Source organism: Muntiacus reevesi, chromosome 1 (genome assembly GCF_963930625.1).
Source record: "Muntiacus reevesi chromosome 1, mMunRee1.1, whole genome shotgun sequence".
In the NCBI taxonomy this organism is placed as follows: Eukaryota; Metazoa; Chordata; class Mammalia; order Artiodactyla; family Cervidae; genus Muntiacus; species Muntiacus reevesi.
Window position 1 is genome coordinate 53,976,211 of NC_089249.1, and position 18,437 is coordinate 53,994,647.

Genomic DNA, 18,437 nt, shown 5'->3' on the forward strand with positions numbered 1-18,437 from the left:
TGTGTCCCTTCTCTGGTCTCAGCACCCCTCCCGGGCACACCCCCCCCCCGCCACGGTCGCACATTGCACATGGAGCTGTCCCACTGGCCCCTGTGTCTGCCTAACTGCAAGCTCCCACCGTCCTGTGTCCCTGGGCCCCAGCAGAAGCAGCACAAAGAATGTGCAGAAAGGTTTTGCAGACGAGGATGAGGACATTCACTTTATAAACATTTATGGAGCACCGGTTGTGTACACAGCCTTGCGCTAAGCCCTGTAAGTGAAAGTGAAGTCACTCAGTCTTATCTGACTCTTTGTGACCCCATGGATTGTAGCCTACTAGGCTCCTCTGTCCAGATGGGATTTACCAGGCAAGAATACTGGAGAGGGTTGCCATTTCCTTCTCCTGGGGATCTTCCCAACCCAAAGATGGAACCCGGGTCTCCTGCACTGTAGGCAAACGCTTTACCGTCTGAGCCACCAGGGAAGCCCTGTGACAGGCTACACAGTGCAAGGCCCTGTGGCTCTCAGAAGAGCTCTAGACCACACGGCGTTCAAGGGGGAGGTTCTGTGCCTGCCCGGGGCAACGGGGAGCTTTGGCGGGGGGTTCTGCCCGGAACACTCCTCAATAACCCGCCGGCTTACCTGCACTTGGCTTGCACGATGTTCTCCAGGAGCCCCTTTAGAGTTGAGACTGTGCTCCCAAGGGTAGGGACCAGAGTGGGGCCCTATTTCCTCTGCACAGCGTCTGGCATCTCCGGAGCTTATTAAATACTTGCAGAGTGATGTCTGGAAAGAGCATCAGGCCAGCAGGCAAAAGGCCAGCCTGGGGCACAGGGTCCTGGCTGATGGCTCGCCAGCCAATGACGATGCTCTGGCAGAGGCTTTAATAGCAGGAGCTCAGCCCTGACCCCCTTCCTGGGGCTGCTCCATTTGCTCAATCCTCCCCGTGACCTCTGGGCTAGGAGGGCAAGGACTTCACTCCTTTTTACATCTGAAGAGAACAGGGCTTAGGAGAAGGGACTCACTCAAGGCTACCCAGCCAGCAAGTGGTGGACCTGGTGTTGGAACTCAGGTCTGATGGCAACCCCAATGTTCTTCTTGGTGTTCCTTAGCAAGCTCTTCCAGCCTTGGGAATCTACTCGCGCTACTTCTGAGTCTTCGTATTTTCTTATTAATCAGATCAAAGCAGAGTGACTTTCTGAGTCCCAAATAAACTTTAGGTCTCCTGTGAGGGGCCTGGAAATTTGGCTGAGGGCATCAGAAATAAAGGGACGCCCCTGGTCCAGTCATCACTGGTTTTTTTTTTCACTCATGTGCTCTGTTGCTCTGAGCTTCCTGGAGAATTTTCTAATTTATCACCCATCCATCCATCCATCTGTCCATCCATCTAACCATCCTTTATCCATCCATCCACCTTCCACCCATCCAACTATCCATCATCCATCCATTCAACTATCCATAATCCATCCATCCAACCATCCCTCATCCATTCATCCATCTATCTTCCATCAATCCAACCATCCATCATCCATCCATCTATTCATCCCTCTAACCAGCCTTATTCATTTGCTCACTAGTCACAACGCACCTCTGATACATGGCAGGTCCTATGCTAGAGAGATAAGACATAGTCTCCACCAAGTCAATAAAACGTACCCGGTGTAGACACAATGATGAGGCACAGTGGGGACACAAAGTGACCTGGAGTGTCCAGGGACTGCAGTGGGGGGAGGAGTCCTAGAGGAGCTGGCAGCACCCTTCCCACGTGTCTGAGGCTACTGGTGTGTAGAGGAGAAACCTCTGCCCCAGGCCAGCCCCCATCCCAGCACATCCCAAGTTCTCTATGAGGCCATTTCCTCACTGTTGGGGCAGAGACCCTAATAGAATCTGCCTGGCTCACTTCCCTGGGCCATTCTGAAGCTCGAAGGACAGACACGGCTTGGAGAGTGCTCGGCAACAGCAGAGTCCTCACAAGTTCCTGCTATCGGGACAGTCCTTCCCAGCTCAGGGTGGAAGGACAGCATCTGGTCCCGCCTGTTCGGGATCCTCAGTCACTGGACGTGTGTGTGGTCACCCTGTGTCTCACACTGTGACCCTGCAGAGCCCAGATGCCAACAGGGCCTTGGAGGCAACTACCTACCTGGCCTGCTGAGCCCTGGCTTCCAGATTCCCCCGTCTCCCAGGTGTCGTGGGGGCTCCCCAGACTGGCCCTGATCCCAATTCCTGATAAGCACTTCCCACCTTCAGGCATTTCCACCTTCATTACCACTATCTCCTTGGTGCCCTACCAAGGAGAAGAGGCAGGGCAGGAGCCGGGAACCCTATTTTGCAGGTGAGAAAACTGAGATCCGAGAAGCCGCGTGGCTGTCCTGTGGCGCGCAGGCCTTTGCAGAGCTGGGCTCTGGTGCCCTGTGGGCATGCGGTGAATTCTGGCCGTGTGACCTGGAGCTTAACCTCTCTGGGCCTCAATGCCTCATCTGTAAAAGGGGCGCTGACAGTATCTCCTCACAGGGTGGACGTTCGAACTATAGGAGACAGTTTGGAAAATGCTTCCCAGGTGGTGCTAGTGGTAAAGAACCTGCTTGCCAATGCAGGAGACATAAGGGACACGGGTTTGATCCCTGGGTCGGGAAGATCCCCTGGAGGAGGAATTGGCAACCCATTCTGGTATTCGTGCCCAGAGAATTCCATGGACAGAGGAGCCTTGCGGGTTACAGTCCATAGGGCTGCAAAGAGCTGGACACGAGAGAAGCAACTTAGCACGCACACGATAGTATCTCTTCACAGGGTGGACATACCAACTAAATGGGACAGTTTGGAAAATGCTTAGGGCAGTGCCTGGCACACTTCGGACCCCGAATAGTTTGGAAGTATTATGAGTACTAACTCAGATCCTCTACCTCCTCAGCTTGCTCCCTTTCTACCCCGCCCCCGCCCCGCCTTCCTAAGGATTGAAGACAGCAGCTGGCAGTGGGAGGCGGTTACTTTAAATATGAGCTGGGGAGAACAAAAGGAAAATAGAACAGGGTGGTGGCTTGTGGCTAAAATTGAACAATTCCCCTCCCAGACTTGGGGGAGGATCTGAAGGACATTATTGATGTTCCCTGCTCCTTCTTCTCAAGGAACTAACAAGCCCTGCCCCTGCAGCTGTGTCAGACCTGCTGGGGGCGGGCGAGATGCTGGCTGGGGACCCCCACCACCCCAGGGGACACCGCCTGCCTGCCCCAAAGGCTCTGTTCTTGGGAGAAGCAGGAAGTAGGTTAAGCGGGACCCTGGAGCCTCTCCACATCACTTCCGAGACAGCATTAAATATTCACCAGAAGATTTCTCCACGGGCCCACTGCCAGCTTCAAAGGCAGCCCTCTCGCCCCCTTGGCAGCGTGCCCACCGTCTTGGTTGCCGTGGGGCCCTGCTACCCAGCCCCTGCCCTTCATCTGCTCACATTGACTGCCTCGGCGCCCCTTGCCCCGCTCCCACCCCCAATCCTGGGGAGGCCTGTGCTTCTAGGGTCTGTGCAGGTCCTGGCGGAGGGGACCAGTGTTCGGTTCTCTCATCTGGCCAGCACTCGTTGCCCTCCCAGGCAGAAGGCCGGGGCCCCGAGGGTGGGGGGCCTATGACGTGGCCCCCCAGATGTGTCCAGAAAAGGCTGCCCGACTTCCCCTACGCTGAGCCGGCAGAGGGGACTGAGGTGTCTGGGTGAGTCCCCGCTGCCCACACACGGATGGCACCAGAGGGGCCTCGGCTGACGGTGGCGGCAGGGCTGTGATCACTAAGTGTCTGGGCTGCGGCAGTCTGAATAGAGGGAGCTGGGGGCTGATGGCTGGCGGGAGGGAGTGGCTTGATGGAGGGGTCAACAAGCTGTGGGACCCCAGCTCTCTATGGGGCAGGAGGTAAAGAGAGCGGGCCTGGGAACTCAGCTGGTGCCCCGATGAGCAGGGCTGGTAAGGCCAGCAGGCGGGGGTCTGAGTCCCAGCTGGAGTTGCTTCCTAGCTGGACCCAGGCAAGATCTCTCGCCCACCCAGCCTCAGTTTCTTCATCTGTAAATGGGGACAGTGATGACCACCTTGGAGGTCTGTTGAGGATACAGGACACCACGTCATAAGGGAGCGAGCCTAAGCGCCTCCCAAGTGGGGGACACTGAGCGGCTTGAGTCTCCTTGTCCTCAACCTCTTCCTCCCTCCGCCCTCTTGGGAACTCCACTCGCACATCCGTCACCACTCTCAACATCCATCTTGGCGGCTCCCTCGGGCACTGCTGTTCTGCACATGCTGGCCCCCCTCACCTGAGGCTGCCCTCCCCAGGTATCCCCCCCACCCCGTCTCATCCCTCCCCTGGGGAAGCCACAGCCTAGTTCAATGCCACCTCCTCTGTGACACCTTTCCCAGCGCCCCGGGGGCAGTGACAGCGCCTCCTTCCCCGAACCCCACATTCCCCTGAACCCCACCGTCCCTCTCCCTCTAGCAGATGACGGATGGATAAGTGCATCCCGCTTTTCCATCCCTGGGTCTGCCTTCCTCAATGGACTGCCAGCTGCCTGCTGCCAAGTCTGGGTTGTCCAGGTGTGTCGCTCAATGGTCGCGACCCTCTCCTTTTCAGTCCCTGTCAGCAAAAGCTTGTTGAATCTCTGGCCGTGAGCGGGGAGGTCCTGGGAGGATGGTCAAGTGACCACGGCTGGCATGGGTCCCAGCGGGGAGAGAAGGAAAGCCACCGAGGTCAGCTGCGTCCTGCTGACTTTCCACCCTGCCTTGTGGCAGCTGGGTGTCAGACGGGTTCCCATCACCAAGGTGGGGAGATCGCAGCACCCCCAAGGACACAGTGTGCATGGGGGGGGCACCATCTGCTCCGGGGGCAGGCCTGAGGCTCTCAGCAACCTCAGGAGCTGCTGCGTTTCATCCCCATTTTACAGACAAAGCCACCGAGGCTAGCGAGGTTAGGAAGAGCAGGGTTGGGCCGGAGTCAGGCCTGTGGGCCTCAGAGCCCACACTCCCCGGATGCCACCCTACCACTTGGGATTCGGGCTGAGCCTGGCTTACTTCGTGGCACTGACGTGTGGCAGATTAGAGGCGAGAACAGCTGCCAAAGCGGCAGTTAATAAACTGTAGCTATTCCAGGCCTCAGCGCCCACCTCCTTGTATTCCCATCTGCACGCCTTGCCAACCACCCCCCGCAGCACCTGGTGTGGCCCAGGGCTCGGGTCAGCGCAGGTCCAAGGTAAGGGAGTTGCCCCACCGCCCAACCCCCATCCCACAAGTCCCAGAGGGTCAGATGACCAGTTAGGCCTCAATAACCAGCCTTGGGGCAGTGACCCTGACCTCCTCCTCTTTCTCAGGACCCCTTGTGAAATTCACCAGTGGTCCACTGTGCTCCCCTCCCTACTCAGCCGCCTGGGTCTCTGAGTAGAACTTAAAGGAGGGGATGCCGTCCAGCAGAGCAGTCGACAGATTCCATGACAAATGGACTCGAAGCCTTAGGAGGCCATGACCGGGCCAAGGCCCAGGGCAGCCAGGCCTGGACGTTCTGGTGAGCCATCTCAGGAAGGGAAGGTAGGCTGGGGGCAGGGCAGGCTGGCCCAGGTCTGCCCAGACTTGGCATTTCTAGGGGTGAGACTCAGATTGCGGGGAGGGGGCTTCTCAGGTCTGCAGGGCGGCCCCTCACGCCACGTATCTACTCCTAACGTCACTTGGCCTGGAACACCTCCTCCCTGGGGAAAAGCCCTCTCTCCCTTGAGAGCTGGCTTTCAGGGCCCACCCCGCCAGGGGCTCCCCGACACTCCCTAGGCTGGGCATGGAGACCTTCCGTCCACCCCCACCACGCCCCGTCCTCTCTTTTTCAAAAACTTTATTTCTGGTGGCCCCGGGTCCTCCTCGCTGCGCACGGGCTTTCTCTCGCTGTGGCAAGCGGGGGCTGCTCTCTAGCCGTGGAGCTGGCTCCTCGCCTTGCGGACCACGGGCTCTACAGAGAGCAGGCTCCGCAGCTGTGTTGCACAGGCTTAGCTGCTCCGCGGGATGTGCGATCTTCCCAGGTCAGGGATTGAACCCATGTCCCCTGCACTGGCACGTGGATTAACCGCTGGAGCAGCAGGGAAGACCCTTCTTTTATTTCATCACTTTTCACGTCCAGTTGAAATAACTGGGTTCCTGCGTTCCTCCTCCACAGACCGCAAACTCACTGAGGGGTGTCTGTGGCTTCTCCGTCTTCGTGTCCCCACTCCCGGGGAACCTGGCCCTCAGCGCTGCTTGAAGAAACATCTCTGAACGGAACGACACGATGTGAGACTGAAAGCGTCTTTACAGTGGCCCAGTCTGGCCACCAGGGTGCCTAAGTCAGTGACCCCGGGGCCGCACCGTGAGGGAACGGGGAGGGGCAGGGCCTGGGCGCTGAGACGCCAGCAGCCTCACCGGGTTCCTGGGACCCCCGCACAGCCTGGCAATACTGAGCCTGGCTCCCTCCCCAAGAGACTATAAGATCAAGGTCAGTTTTTGGTTATTTTAATTGTAAAATCCAAGACATTTATATATAAATAAGACCGCTGTGTAAAATAGGATTCACCCTTCTACTAAAACCCTTCTCCCCACACTCAAAAAGAATATAGAAAACCCAGCAGAGATAAGAAGTACAAATCGGCATGCGGTCCCTGATGAGAAGTAAGTGGCAGGCCAGGTTTCCCTGCTGAAGCAGGCCTCGCGGCGAGGGCGCTCCTGGCCCAGGCGTCTCACCGGAGGTCAGTGACACTTCCAGAAACCGCGCAGGCGTGGTTCCCGCACCCTCAGCCACTGGTTACCAACTGCGCACGTGGAGGCGAGGTGGGGGAGGGCCGGGACGGAGGGGGGGTGGGGACAGGCTGCTTGGTCCTCATGCCAAAGCCAGGGGGCCGTGGAGCGGTGGGCCCCACGAGACGCAGCGGCTTGTTCAGCCCGGGGCCAGGCGGGGAAAGGGGCTTCTGGGGGTGGGGGTGGGGGTGACTGCTTCTCCAGAAGTCGAGAAGCCCTTAGTGACCCCCTGAGAGGAGAGGCTCCCTCGAGGCCATCTGCACACGCCCCGTCAAGACAAGGACGGGCGGACGCCTGCCCACAGTGCCGGGTGTGGGCAGGCGTGGGGGGCTGGCAGGTCCCTGTGAGAAAAAAATGCCACCCCCGCCCCTCCTTCGACCCTGTCACACCCCCAGCCCCCACCCCCCCTGCTGCCCCCTCACACCCGGGGACTCGGCGTGAGATGGTTGCGGATGCACACGCGGGGCGCGGCTCAGGATGAGGGAGAAAAGGCCCCAGCTTTCCTCTGGGAGGTCAGGACCTGCCCGTGGCTGCTCCCCGCCCCCAGGGGAACAGCGGGGCGGGGCGGCGGGGCGGGGAAGGGCGCGGGGACGGCGTGTCAGGAGCACTTCCAGACACACACAGCCAGGGTCCCCCCGAAGTACAGGTAGAGGAGGTTCTTCACCTCGTGTGTGATCTCAAAGCCGAAGCCTTCGCCGATCACCACGTGCCAGGAGGAGCCGAACTTCTTGTCCATGGTCTCTTTGATCATCTTGGCAGCGCTCTGCAACGAGACCAGGCTCGTTGGGGGCGGGCGGGTGGGGGGCACCTTGGGGGGGAGAGGGGTCAGCAGGAGAGAGGCCTTGTAGCCTCGGGGCTGCTGTTCGGCTCTCGGAACCTTCAGACAGGGTTTCCGCCCCTCCTAACCAGGGGTCACGACACAGCTACTGCGAACCGGACGTTCTACCTCAGCCGTCGGAAGACACGGGTGAGGCGGCAGGGCGGGGCGTCGGACCTGAGACGGGGCCTCCGGCTGGAGCTCGGGCTGTGCCCCCGGTGCCCGCGCCCACAAGGCTGCTGTCAGCCCTCAATGAGCCAGCGCCCCCGAGTGCGCGCTGCGAGTGCGCGCTGCGGATGCAGCGATCGCCATCGTCACGGTGCGGGCTCAGGGCTACCTTCAGGGCGCACAGAGGCTTTCCCTGGCGCGTCTGGTGGGCTCTGGGAGAGAAGCCGGCCTTGCCTCCCTCAGCCGCGGCAGTGGCGCCTCCCGTCCTTCCCGAGCTCGCTCTTTCAAGAGGTCTGGGGAGGGGCGGAGGCCCGGCCTTCGCGGGGTGAAGCCCCAGGCTCCAGCACTTGCTGCGCGCTGGCCGCGCCCGCCGCCATGCCAGGCGCCTCACCCACATCATTGCAGGACGTCTGTCCTCAGGACCACCCAGCGAGGAGGCAGCATCCTCGCCTCCGGCACAGACCGGGAAACTGGGGCCGGGCGATGAGAACTGGCCTGTCCAAGGTTAAAGAGCTAGCAAGGGGCTGGAGACTGAGATTTGAACTTGGGCCTGCCTGGCCTGAAGCCTGGGTGCACAGTGGCCAGGGTCGGCCTCCCCCACAGGCTGCCACCACACTGGCTTCCTTCTTGTTCACCAGCAGACTGATGAATGGCTTTTCCTGTGTTGATGCCTACCTGTCGTATCGCCAGCACCTAGAACAGTGCCTGGCACAGGGATGGTGTTTAACATCTTTTCTGAATGGATGAATGGATACATGAATGAATGCCTGGGCGGGCCTCTGTTCTCCACTGGGATGGAGCCAAGGGGAAAGGTAACCTATTTTGCAGCCCACCTGAGACGGGGCACGTGGACAGGGGCGTCACAGAAAGGCCCCCGGCTCTTCTCCCTCTAGCACTGGGTCAGTGCCGGAGATAGCAGCAGCTTCTGCCCTCGCCGGCCTTCCCCGCGCTCTGAATGCTTCCCAGGAAGGATTTAGCCTGGCCCCAGCGGCACTCTCTATAGCTGGCTGCGGGGACTGGGGCCACAGGGGTCACCCAAGGCACGAGGGGCCGTACTGATGGCAATACCTCGTTGTTGTTGGAGAACTTCTCACAGGCCGTGACGCACAGCTCCATGGTCTCCACTCGCATCTCCTCCGGCATGTCCGAGTGCTGGAGGCGGGGCGGGGACAGACAGATAGAGCCTCAGCCTGTGACCCGTCTTCTGGGCTGGCCTCTCGTCCCAAGCTTAAGGCATGGGCAGAGCCCAGAGAGATGACCCATCTGCTGACAGAACCGAGCGAGGCCTCATGGGCTCTTATGCCCGGGGCCCCTGTGTAACCAATGCATCCCAGCAACACACAGGGGAAGGCGGCTGGCCCAGGGAGGAGCACACCGCGGAGATGCTTCACCAGCAGCCTCAGGGCACAGCTGACTCGCTCAGATCCTGGAGAGATGGTGTGGCCGTGCTGAGGGCCCCCTGCTGTTCTTTCTGGCCTTCTCTGGGTGCCCTCCTCCCCTGGGCTCCGTCTCCACCCTCACCCTTTCTCCAGCTCCTGCTCTCCAGGGGCCCTGCCCTGCTCTGTGGGTGCAGACACCTTCTATGTGGGCAGGGTTCCCACATGTTCACCCTTACTTTAACTTCTTTTTTGGGGCTCCAGATTCCTATGTCCAACTGCCTACTTGCCAGCTTCAGAGGTCTGAAAGATAACACTTGATGTTCCCCTACAAATCTAGTCCTCCATCTTCCCCCTTTTGGTAACCGACAGTTTTCTCTCCCACACTCAGGACAAAACCAACTCTGGCAGTCACCCTTGGCCTGCTTTCCCTCACACCCAGCATCCAGTGCACTGCTGAATTCTACTGCTCTGCCTTCAACATCTGTCGAGAACCCTACCCTGTCTTGCCATCTCTGCTCCGTGACCTGGACCCGGCCACCCTCTCTCTCCCTGGGCCTCTGCAGTAGCATCCTGGTTGGTCTCCCTCCTTCCACTCGGGTTTCCTAAAATCCACTCTCCATCCAACAGCTGGAGGGCTCTTTCAGAAACATTAAAAAGATCACTGGACTCCTACTTCTCTGCTGAAGGAGTCAGGATGGGATCCCCATTGCTCGCTGTGGCCCCCAGGCCTGGCAGGCTGACACTCACATCCTGTGACCCCTCCCTCGGCATTCACTCCAGCCACACTGGCCTTCCTCCGGCGCCTCCCAGACGCTGAGCCTGCTCGGGCTTTCCATGCCTGCTGCTCCCCCTGCCTGGAGAATGTTCTCCAGACTCTCACAAGGCATGCTCCCTAACTTTATTCAGGTCTCTGATCAGAGAACCCTTTCCAGAAGCCAATCTTTACTCTCCAGCTCCTTACTTTTGCTTTATTTTTCTTCAGGGCATTGTGACCTGAAATTATGTTCTTTAAACCTTTTTTTCATGTGGGCCAGGCCTCTGTCTTGTTCACTCCCATATCCACAGTGCCCAGAACAGCGCCCAATATGTAGTAGGTGGCCTAAATAATTGTTGAATGAATGAATGGATGAATGAAAGAATGAATTACTGTGGGCACCCTCTTGGTCTCTAGACTGGCCAGCAGAGCCCATCATAACCTCCTCCCAATGCTATCCTGCAGCAGACAAGCTCCCCCTCGCCTCTTTCTCTAGGGCTCTTGGGCCCTGCTGGCCACCTGCCTCCCTCCCCTGGGCCTTACCCTGACCAGAGGGAACGTCTGTAGTCGTTTATAATCAGCCTCATCTTTCTTCCCTTCTGTTTCTCCCATGATACTTCCACTGTGACCAGGAGGAGAGAGGGATGTTTTCAGGAGGTGCTGGGACTGGTAATTAAGACACACCCAGGATATTCAGGAAGCAGGCCCTGCCAGCTTGGTGGAAGCAGAAAATGTCTTTCCCCAAGGGGTGCTGCAGAAAACAGGAAAAACCAGGAGAAACGAGTTGGCTTAAAAACTATACATCACAAATTAGAAATGTCTCAGTAACAATCTGACACCTCCCCGTCTCAACTCCTCCACATCCTTTTCCAAATGGCCAGCAAGTCTGGAGACGGGAGGATGAGTCAACACGAGATGCTGGGACCCAGTTAAGAACACGCTGATACGATGCTGCAAGCCCACACTGTCATTATCAAGACAAATACTGACTGCGGGCCAGGCCGAGGGTAGAGGCTTCAGCTTGCAATTAACGAACTTGGCTTCTCTGCTAGGCCACTATGTACCTCATCCTTGCTTCTCGGCAGACGTGGTCAGGAAGTGAAATGTCAGGTTGTACTCAACAGTCCTGGGCTTATGGGCAAGCAAGTGCCTCCTTCCACAGGTCCTGGCTCTAGAGGAGAAATGTGACCAGTGATGCTCTGCGCCCTCCATGGTGTGCCAGACAGCCCGGCTCTCCTAGTCCACTCCCTCAGGCCACCCTGTCCTTTCCAGCTGGCCCAGGAGCTGGGAGGCTCAGGCCTTAGTTACTGGTCCTTCCGCTCACTAGTTATGTGGTCTTGGGCCTCAGATTCCTCATCAGTAACATGAAGGTGGTCATGTCTACCCCGTGGGGCTGTTACAAGAATCAAATGAGGTGGCGTATGCCAGGCACGTAGTAGGCACTCAGCAAATACCCAGCAAACTGTCTTTCCCTCCCCCTGGCTCCCTGGAGATTCACACAAGGAAATGATGGAAAAGTTATAAAGCCTAATATACATGCGTAGATTTCTTTTTTCTTTCCAAATCTTATGGAAAAACAGATGGGGCTTTTCCTTAAAAGATGGGCCTGGATCCTAAATGACTGGAAGCAGAGCTTGAAACTCAGTGTTTCTCTCTATCCTACAAGTCAATTTATTCTATAACTAAAAGAACTTTTAATCTCAGAAGTACAACTAATATAAATGAAAACGAACCACCACATCATTAAACCCCTTTTAACTGTCCTTATTGGACAAATGGGTGTCCCTGATGGCTCAGTAGTAGAGAATCTGCCTTCAATGCAGGAACCACAGGTTTGATCCCTGACTTGAGATGATCCCCTGGAGGAGGAAATGGCAACCCACTCCAGTGTTCTTACCTGGAGAGTCCCACAGACAAGAGGAGCCTGGCGGGCTATAGTCATGGGGTTGAAAAGAGTTGGATAGGACTGAGCTGGTATGCAAGTACAGTCAAATAATGTTATAGTATTCCAGCATCGCTCACATTTCCAAATTAATTTTCACTGCACAGCCTCCAAACCCTGAAGATGCCCAGCTTAGTAACCAACAGGTAGGTAATGACGGGTGACATCAGTTGGGTCTCCTGCGGGCCAGACACTGTTCCAAGTACTCCATGTGCATTTACTTGGCCCTGTGCCACCAACCACCCCATGAGTTAGGTCCTGCATGTAAGGGAGGCGTCACTACTCTGAAGGTCACTCAGCTACTGAACGGCAGAGCTGGGGCTGACCCGGGATGGTCTCCAGCACAGGTGATCCTAACACCCGCCTCACAGCACAGAACCTGCACATAGCAAGCATACGAGGTGGGTGCCCACACACCTTCCCCCTGAGGCATGACCACTAGCACGGCTCCCGTGATCCCAGAAGTGAGAGGAACGTTAGAGCTTCCCTTTCGGTGTCTCCCCGTCCAGTGCTAACTTGATCCTTGTTTGGTCAAGCCTTAAGCTTTCTGGGCACATTTTTTCTGGGCGGTGCTCTCAGGTTTATCCCCTTCTCTGGTGCTGCAGAAATCCTCAGCACTACTCCATGTGGTCGGTTCCCTCGGGGGAAGCTGGAAGCCTGGCATCACCCTCTGCCTCCCCTCCCCATCACCTGGGTATGCTCTGGTTTCCCAGCGGACAGACGGCTCCTCTTATCTCACTATCCTGGGCATTTGTACCACCCGGATATTAGCCTTGTCTGTTTGTCTCTCTACATATAAGCTGGCAAACGACCAAGTACGATCTCATTGTACTTTCTGCTTAAGTTTCTTTATTTCACAAAAGGCAGTGAATCATCTTGTCCTTTCTTGTTCCTACTAAGGCCCCATTCCCCCCGTCCTCCTTGCAGTCTTTGGTAAAGGCCACTTTGTTGCCTGCTCCCCAACATCATCAAGGGGTGACAGAAGGTGGGGGCTACACTGATGTAGAAGGATTACATCCTTTGTAAGCTTTGCTGTCTCCAGAGACTTTTCAGTGGGAACAACTTATGACACTGAAGTGGCTGCTTTAGGCCCCTTCCACCTGAATATTTCAATCCGATTCAATCCAGCCTCTGGGCTAACAAGTGCCAGCGTAGAGGGGAACTCAGAGGTAACTGTGTACACGTCTGCCCTCCGGGACCTCACGGTCCGTGACCACTGCTTGGACTCTGCTTCAGCACGTGGAATCCTGGATGAAACCACACTTCAGAGGTGTTATCAAAGCCCATTCTTCAGGAACAAAGTGGGAAAGCCACTGGGACAGTTTTTTTTTTTTTTTGGGGGGGGGGGTGGGATATCACCTGATAGAGAAGAGAAGGTACAAGACTATAAGGTGGGGCATTAAGGCTAGAGTACCAGCTCTGAAACCGAAGCAGTTCTGCCCTCTTCCCTGCTTTGCAGCCTGAGGCAAGTAATTTAACCTCCTGAGCCTCGGTGTCCTCCTTTGCGAAGTGGGATGATCCCACTTTCTCCTTCTCAGGAAGCTGTCGTGAGCACCAAGTATATATGCATGTGAGCGTTTGGAAACCGTAGGGCCCTCTGCACCCAGCATCACGCTGCTCTAAGAACCACCATGTTATCAGCCGGGACTTCGTCCACATCATTCGACCACGTTTATTAAGGATCATGACTGCAAATGGCTTTTCCTAACCTCTACACACACTTCTGGGGATCCAAAAGGGATGAGACAGAATGAAAAGGAACAGTTATAGACAAGGTGTCTCCAAATGTAAAAAGGTAGAATTTTTTATGACACTGTATCATTATAGTACAGCTATAGTCATTCAGCTCGGATTTTAAAACCCTGCTGAAAGAATGTTACCCAAAATAGCACAACTCAAGTTTTAATAACCTTATCAATTTTCCATGCAAACGAGTGTGTGCCTGACAGGTCCAGGCCAGGAAGCAGTTGCGTCAGGTCTAAAAGAGAGCCCTTTAATAATTTAAGTGTGCTCCCGGCCAGGGCACGCGAATCTGCTGGGTAGCAGAGCTTGACTCTCCCCGGGGCCCGTCTGGGCACACAGAGCCAGCGTCAGCCTTGGTCCCCTCTCTGCCCTTTATTCTCCTTCTCACCCAAGGGCCCTTCTGGAGCCTTACGCAGCCTCGCCTGTGTCTGATGCGAGGCTTCTCCTCGGCAACGAGCTGGGCTCCTCATCTCATCACCTGTCAAAGCCTATGTCCTTTGTTCTTTTGTGGGCACTGACCTCAGTCACCATTTATTCTTTTGCTTCTGAAATGCTTGGGAAGAATCCTTAAGTGGGTTAGGGGATGTGGGAAGGACGAAGGAAAAATGAACAAATTCTGGGGAACAAGGCCAAAAGGGTCTGTTAGCAGGCTCCTCACCACCCCCTCCAGCCACTCGGCGCCTGGAACAAGCTTGGTCCGTAGACCACGGCTTGCCGCCTTGACCTCTTTCCAGCATTGGTGAGATGGGAGGACATGTGTGGAGCACAGCTTTATGGTTTTGAGTACAGCCTCCACAGGAAGGTCTGGCTTCACACCTCGGACTGTCTCGGATAAGTGTCTACCTCTCCAGGCCTCAGTTTTCTCATCTGGAAACTGGGTCTAAGAACAGACTCTACTTCACAGTCAATGTCAGCTTTTGTTACTGGCGTGGGAGGAAGCGTCCTTCTTTGAATCCCAACCAACTAGTCAGCGAAATGCTCAGGCAAACAGACCAACACTCATTGAGTTCCCGCTCTGTGCTGTTAGAACTGAGCCAGGAAGGAGTCACAGGGAATTCTGCAAACACAGTTGGGCTGGGGGGCTGGGGTGGAGTGATACGGTGCGTTCACACCTGCTGTCTCATTTCATCCCAGAACAACCTGTGCGGGCAGCACCCGCTCACAGTTCTCAGACAAGGCACCTCAGAGAGGTCTGGGGGCTGGCCTGGGGGGACACAGCCAGCAATGACACAGCCAGGGTCGGAATCCTCATCTATTCTTCTCTACCTTTTGCGCTTTCTCTCCTGTCCCAAGTAAGAAGGAAACAAGACAGTAACACAAACAATGTCCATCCTTGGCAGCCGGCGGTTCAGACTCCTGCCCACACAGGCCTGCTGGTTCCAGCCGTAGTGAGGCTACACACACCCTCCGGACCTCGAACATCCTCCTGCCCTCCCCTGACAAGTCCACCCTCCGCCTTCTGGCAAACAAAAGGCGAGGCTCGTAAGGTGAGCAGAAAGGAATCTGAGGACTTGAAGGCATTCATCTAAGATATCGGGGAGGTCAGGAAACAACACGGACCATCTAGGTTTCACCATCAGTTTGAAATGCATCATCTACTATAAAAGAAAGTTTCAAGAGCAAGAAAGAGATGATTGCAGGATAAAGAACAGTCCTCGATAAGAAAGTTACCTTTCAGGTACACAAAGGGTTTTTGGTTTTGTTTTTCACATCCCCCTTATTTTTTTAAATTTCACTGAGGTCTGGTGAAAACTGATGTACCTTAAACCAGGGAGAGGGAAGGAAAGAAAGATGGAGAGACGGAGAGATAGAGATCAAGACATTTTCTTTATGGGTAAGATGATGTAATAAACCATCCTGACTCACATGGTACTCCCTCACGGACATACCCAAGTCTGGATGCAATCCAAACACTTTAGTCAAGATACAAAGTACAACAAATAGCATTAACCACCACAGTCCTCACAGGGGGACAGCTGCTTACTACAGACAGTGGATTACTAAATCTCTTACCCACCCCTTCCCCACCCCTCCTCCTTTCACACCTACTCCCCCCTTTCCCACTCAAGAGAACAGATTTGCACGTAAGTGACTAAGAATGATGTTATCACAAAAATAAACTGGAATTAGCACTGAGTTACTTTTTAAAAAAATCATTCATAATCACTAATTACCGGTGATGTCTCATAGCCAGTCACGACTCAACAGTGCGTCGTGAGTCCAGACAATCTCCCGGGGATGAAGGACTTGCTTTGCTCTCCTGCAGATGCCCCCAGAGCAGTTTCCAGTGTCTGGCACATGGCAGAAGCCCAACAAATATCTAAACTCTAGTTAAACTGTATTTCATTTGTCCCCCTGGGAAGGGGGGCCCTATCAAATCCCTTCAATAACACCTATTGAGCACTGACCTTAAGCAAGGCAACAGGACGGGTGTTTTATGTAGAGGATCTCATTTACTCCCCCTAAGAACTCCATCAGACAGACACTATTATCCCTACTTCCCTGATGATCATTCAGGCTGAGCAAAGCAAAGTGACTTCCCACCCAGCTAATAAATGAATGAGCCAGGATGCACTCAGCCATATATGACTTTAGGACTAAGCTTTTTCAACTGCTCTGCTATAAGCAAGAGAGAGTCTCTGCTTTCAAGGAGCATACAATCTAATATGAGGGAACAACACACATACACAAGGAACTAACTATGGTTCATGGCAGAGAACAGGAATGCCACCAGACAGACACAGAACTAGAGGAAAGAGGAGAATTCTGGAGGACAGGGAAGAGGACAGTGAGAGTTTGGTGGCAGAGGCAGCATTTGAGTTAGACCTTAAAAGGTGAGTGGGAATCCTGACTGATGGGCAACGTGAGGAAGACATTCCAGGCAGAGTGATGAACAAACACAGTGATGTGGAAGCAGAAAGCTCAAAGTGTTTTATGGGAAAGTCCAACAGTCCAATTTGGCCAGAGGACAGAACTGGCAAATGAGAAGAGAGGAGGCATGCTGGGTAAGAGGCTGGGATGGGTTGTGGATGTGGAGAAGAGCCCTGAGACCCAGGCTTAAGAAATATGGATATTTTTAGTGGAGAAAGAGAAGTCCTTTGGAGGTCTCCTAGGGGCTGGTGACATGGCTGTGTTTTGACAATTACTCTGGTGGACTGGGTTAACGGAAGGAGATACTGGGGGTAGGAACACCAGTTAGGAAGCTATAGCAATGGCCTGGGTGACAGGCATTAAAAACTTGAACCAGGATGATGGCTTCAGGCATGGAGAGACTATGAGATCCTTGCAGAGGCAGAACCAAAGACATAACACTGCCTAAGTGTGATAAGCAGGGCAGAGGGGCAGATGATGCCCCAGAAGGATGGTGATCTAACTGAGAGAGATAGGAGAATTCAGGTAGAACAGATGAACAGACAGAGATGTGAGACACTTTGATGTTTGAATTACTGAGTTTAATTTGTTGGCGAGCTGTGCAAATGGAGGTATCTCCTCAGGAGCAGAGGATCACAGAATCATGGATTACCAGGGGCAGGAGGGGAGCCGTCAAGTCCAATCACTACATCAATAAAGCAATCTCTATTCCAACCCCCACCCCCAAAGTCTCACTAACCATGGAAGCCCAGGAGAAATACCTGAGCTGGAGATGTGAATTAGAGGGTGAAATGAAGAAACAGAGTGATTCTCAGGGGGAGGGAAATGCACGGAAATATGAGACAAAGGAAGGAAGTTCATATTATTCTCAGAATCCACCGAGGAGATGTGCTATAGTATCCTAATTCTGTATATACTCAGGCTGGACTCCAGGGAGATTAGAAAACTTGCTAGGGTCCTGTAGCTGGGAATTCAAATTAGGTTTGCCAAGTCCTTTTCTCCAGGAGACGTGAAGGATAGGGAAGCCTGGTGTGCCTTAGTCCATGGGGTCGCAGAGTCGGAGGACACGACTGAGCGACTGAACAACAACAAAGTCCTTTTCACTACACTTCAAACTTCCCATGAGAATCACGTCCTCGGGGAAGTCTACAGTTGGGTCAAAGAATCACATCCTGGAACGTCAGAGTCAAAGAGACCTTAGGGATCATTCAACCTAACTTCTCATTTACAAATAGGGAAACTGAGGCCCAAAGAGGGAAACGACCAGCCTCGACTCCCAGACAGTCGTCAACTGTCCAACTCAAGCGGTCTGGAAGAAGGCGATGGCGACCACCCGCCCAGCCGCGGGAGGAGGGGGTTACTCTGCGAACGATGGGGGATCAAGGTGCAGGGGGAGTCGGGTTAGAGAGGACGGGGGAACGTGAAGCTGAAGGGCCTGCAGAGTAGCGACGGCGAAACTGTCTCGACAGAGCTCGCAGGTCCCCGAAGTGGTGGTGGGGGGTGGGGGGTGGGGGTTGGGAGGATCTGGAACTGGGGACCAACAGGCAGAAGGGTGAGGTGGGGCCTCCGCGGTGGGCGAGGCCCCGCCCGCCCCGCAATGCCTCCCGGCCCCCTTTCGGGCCGGCCCTCCCCGCCCGGTTGCCCGCCGCACCCCGTGGCCTCACCTGCTCCCGAGGGGGCCGGAGCTAAGGCCTCAGCGAGCGCACCCCCGCCAGGGTTGTCAAGGAGCGAAACAAGAGTGTCTTAGCAACAGCGAGGAAGTCCTGCCCCCTCACCGGACGTTACGGGACTTTTACTTCCTATTGGTAAATCAAGATGTCAATCAACACTGAAGGGCCCTACAACGGAGATTGTACGGAAAGAGGCGAGGCTTACAGATTGAGGAGGCGGGGTTTCACTTATAGTTGTCTTAAGTGGGCCTGAGGAGCCGGGCATGAACAGAAGTTCTCGTTTTGGAGAAATTTAGAAGAGCGGTATTATCTGGAGAGTTTCTTTTAGTCATTTGAAACAGCAA

General features: G+C 55.0%; 1 protein-coding gene across 3 annotated transcripts; it reads right to left on the reverse strand.

Moving 5' to 3' along the window:
- Positions 1 to 6,451: 6,451 nt before the first annotated feature.
- DNAL4 (dynein axonemal light chain 4) lies at positions 6,452 to 18,188 on the reverse strand. 3 transcript variants are annotated; one of them, XM_065923830.1, is made up of 5 exons: positions 18,088 to 18,188; positions 10,411 to 10,618; positions 8,803 to 8,886; positions 7,414 to 7,512; positions 6,452 to 6,763 (listed from the first exon to the last, which is right to left on the reverse strand). In XM_065923830.1, the coding sequence occupies exons 2-5, from the start codon at positions 10,477 to 10,479 to the stop codon at positions 6,746 to 6,748; spliced, it is 270 nt and encodes an 89-aa protein (XP_065779902.1). In that variant the 5' UTR covers positions 10,480 to 10,618; positions 18,088 to 18,188; the 3' UTR covers positions 6,452 to 6,745. The 3 variants fall into 3 exon arrangements, with proteins under 3 accessions (XP_065779902.1, XP_065779884.1, XP_065779892.1); XM_065923812.1 differs by having other exon boundaries at positions 6,452 to 6,919; XM_065923820.1 differs by lacking the exon at positions 6,452 to 6,763 and having other exon boundaries at positions 6,927 to 7,512.
- Between the last annotated feature and the right edge of the window lie 249 nt (positions 18,189 to 18,437).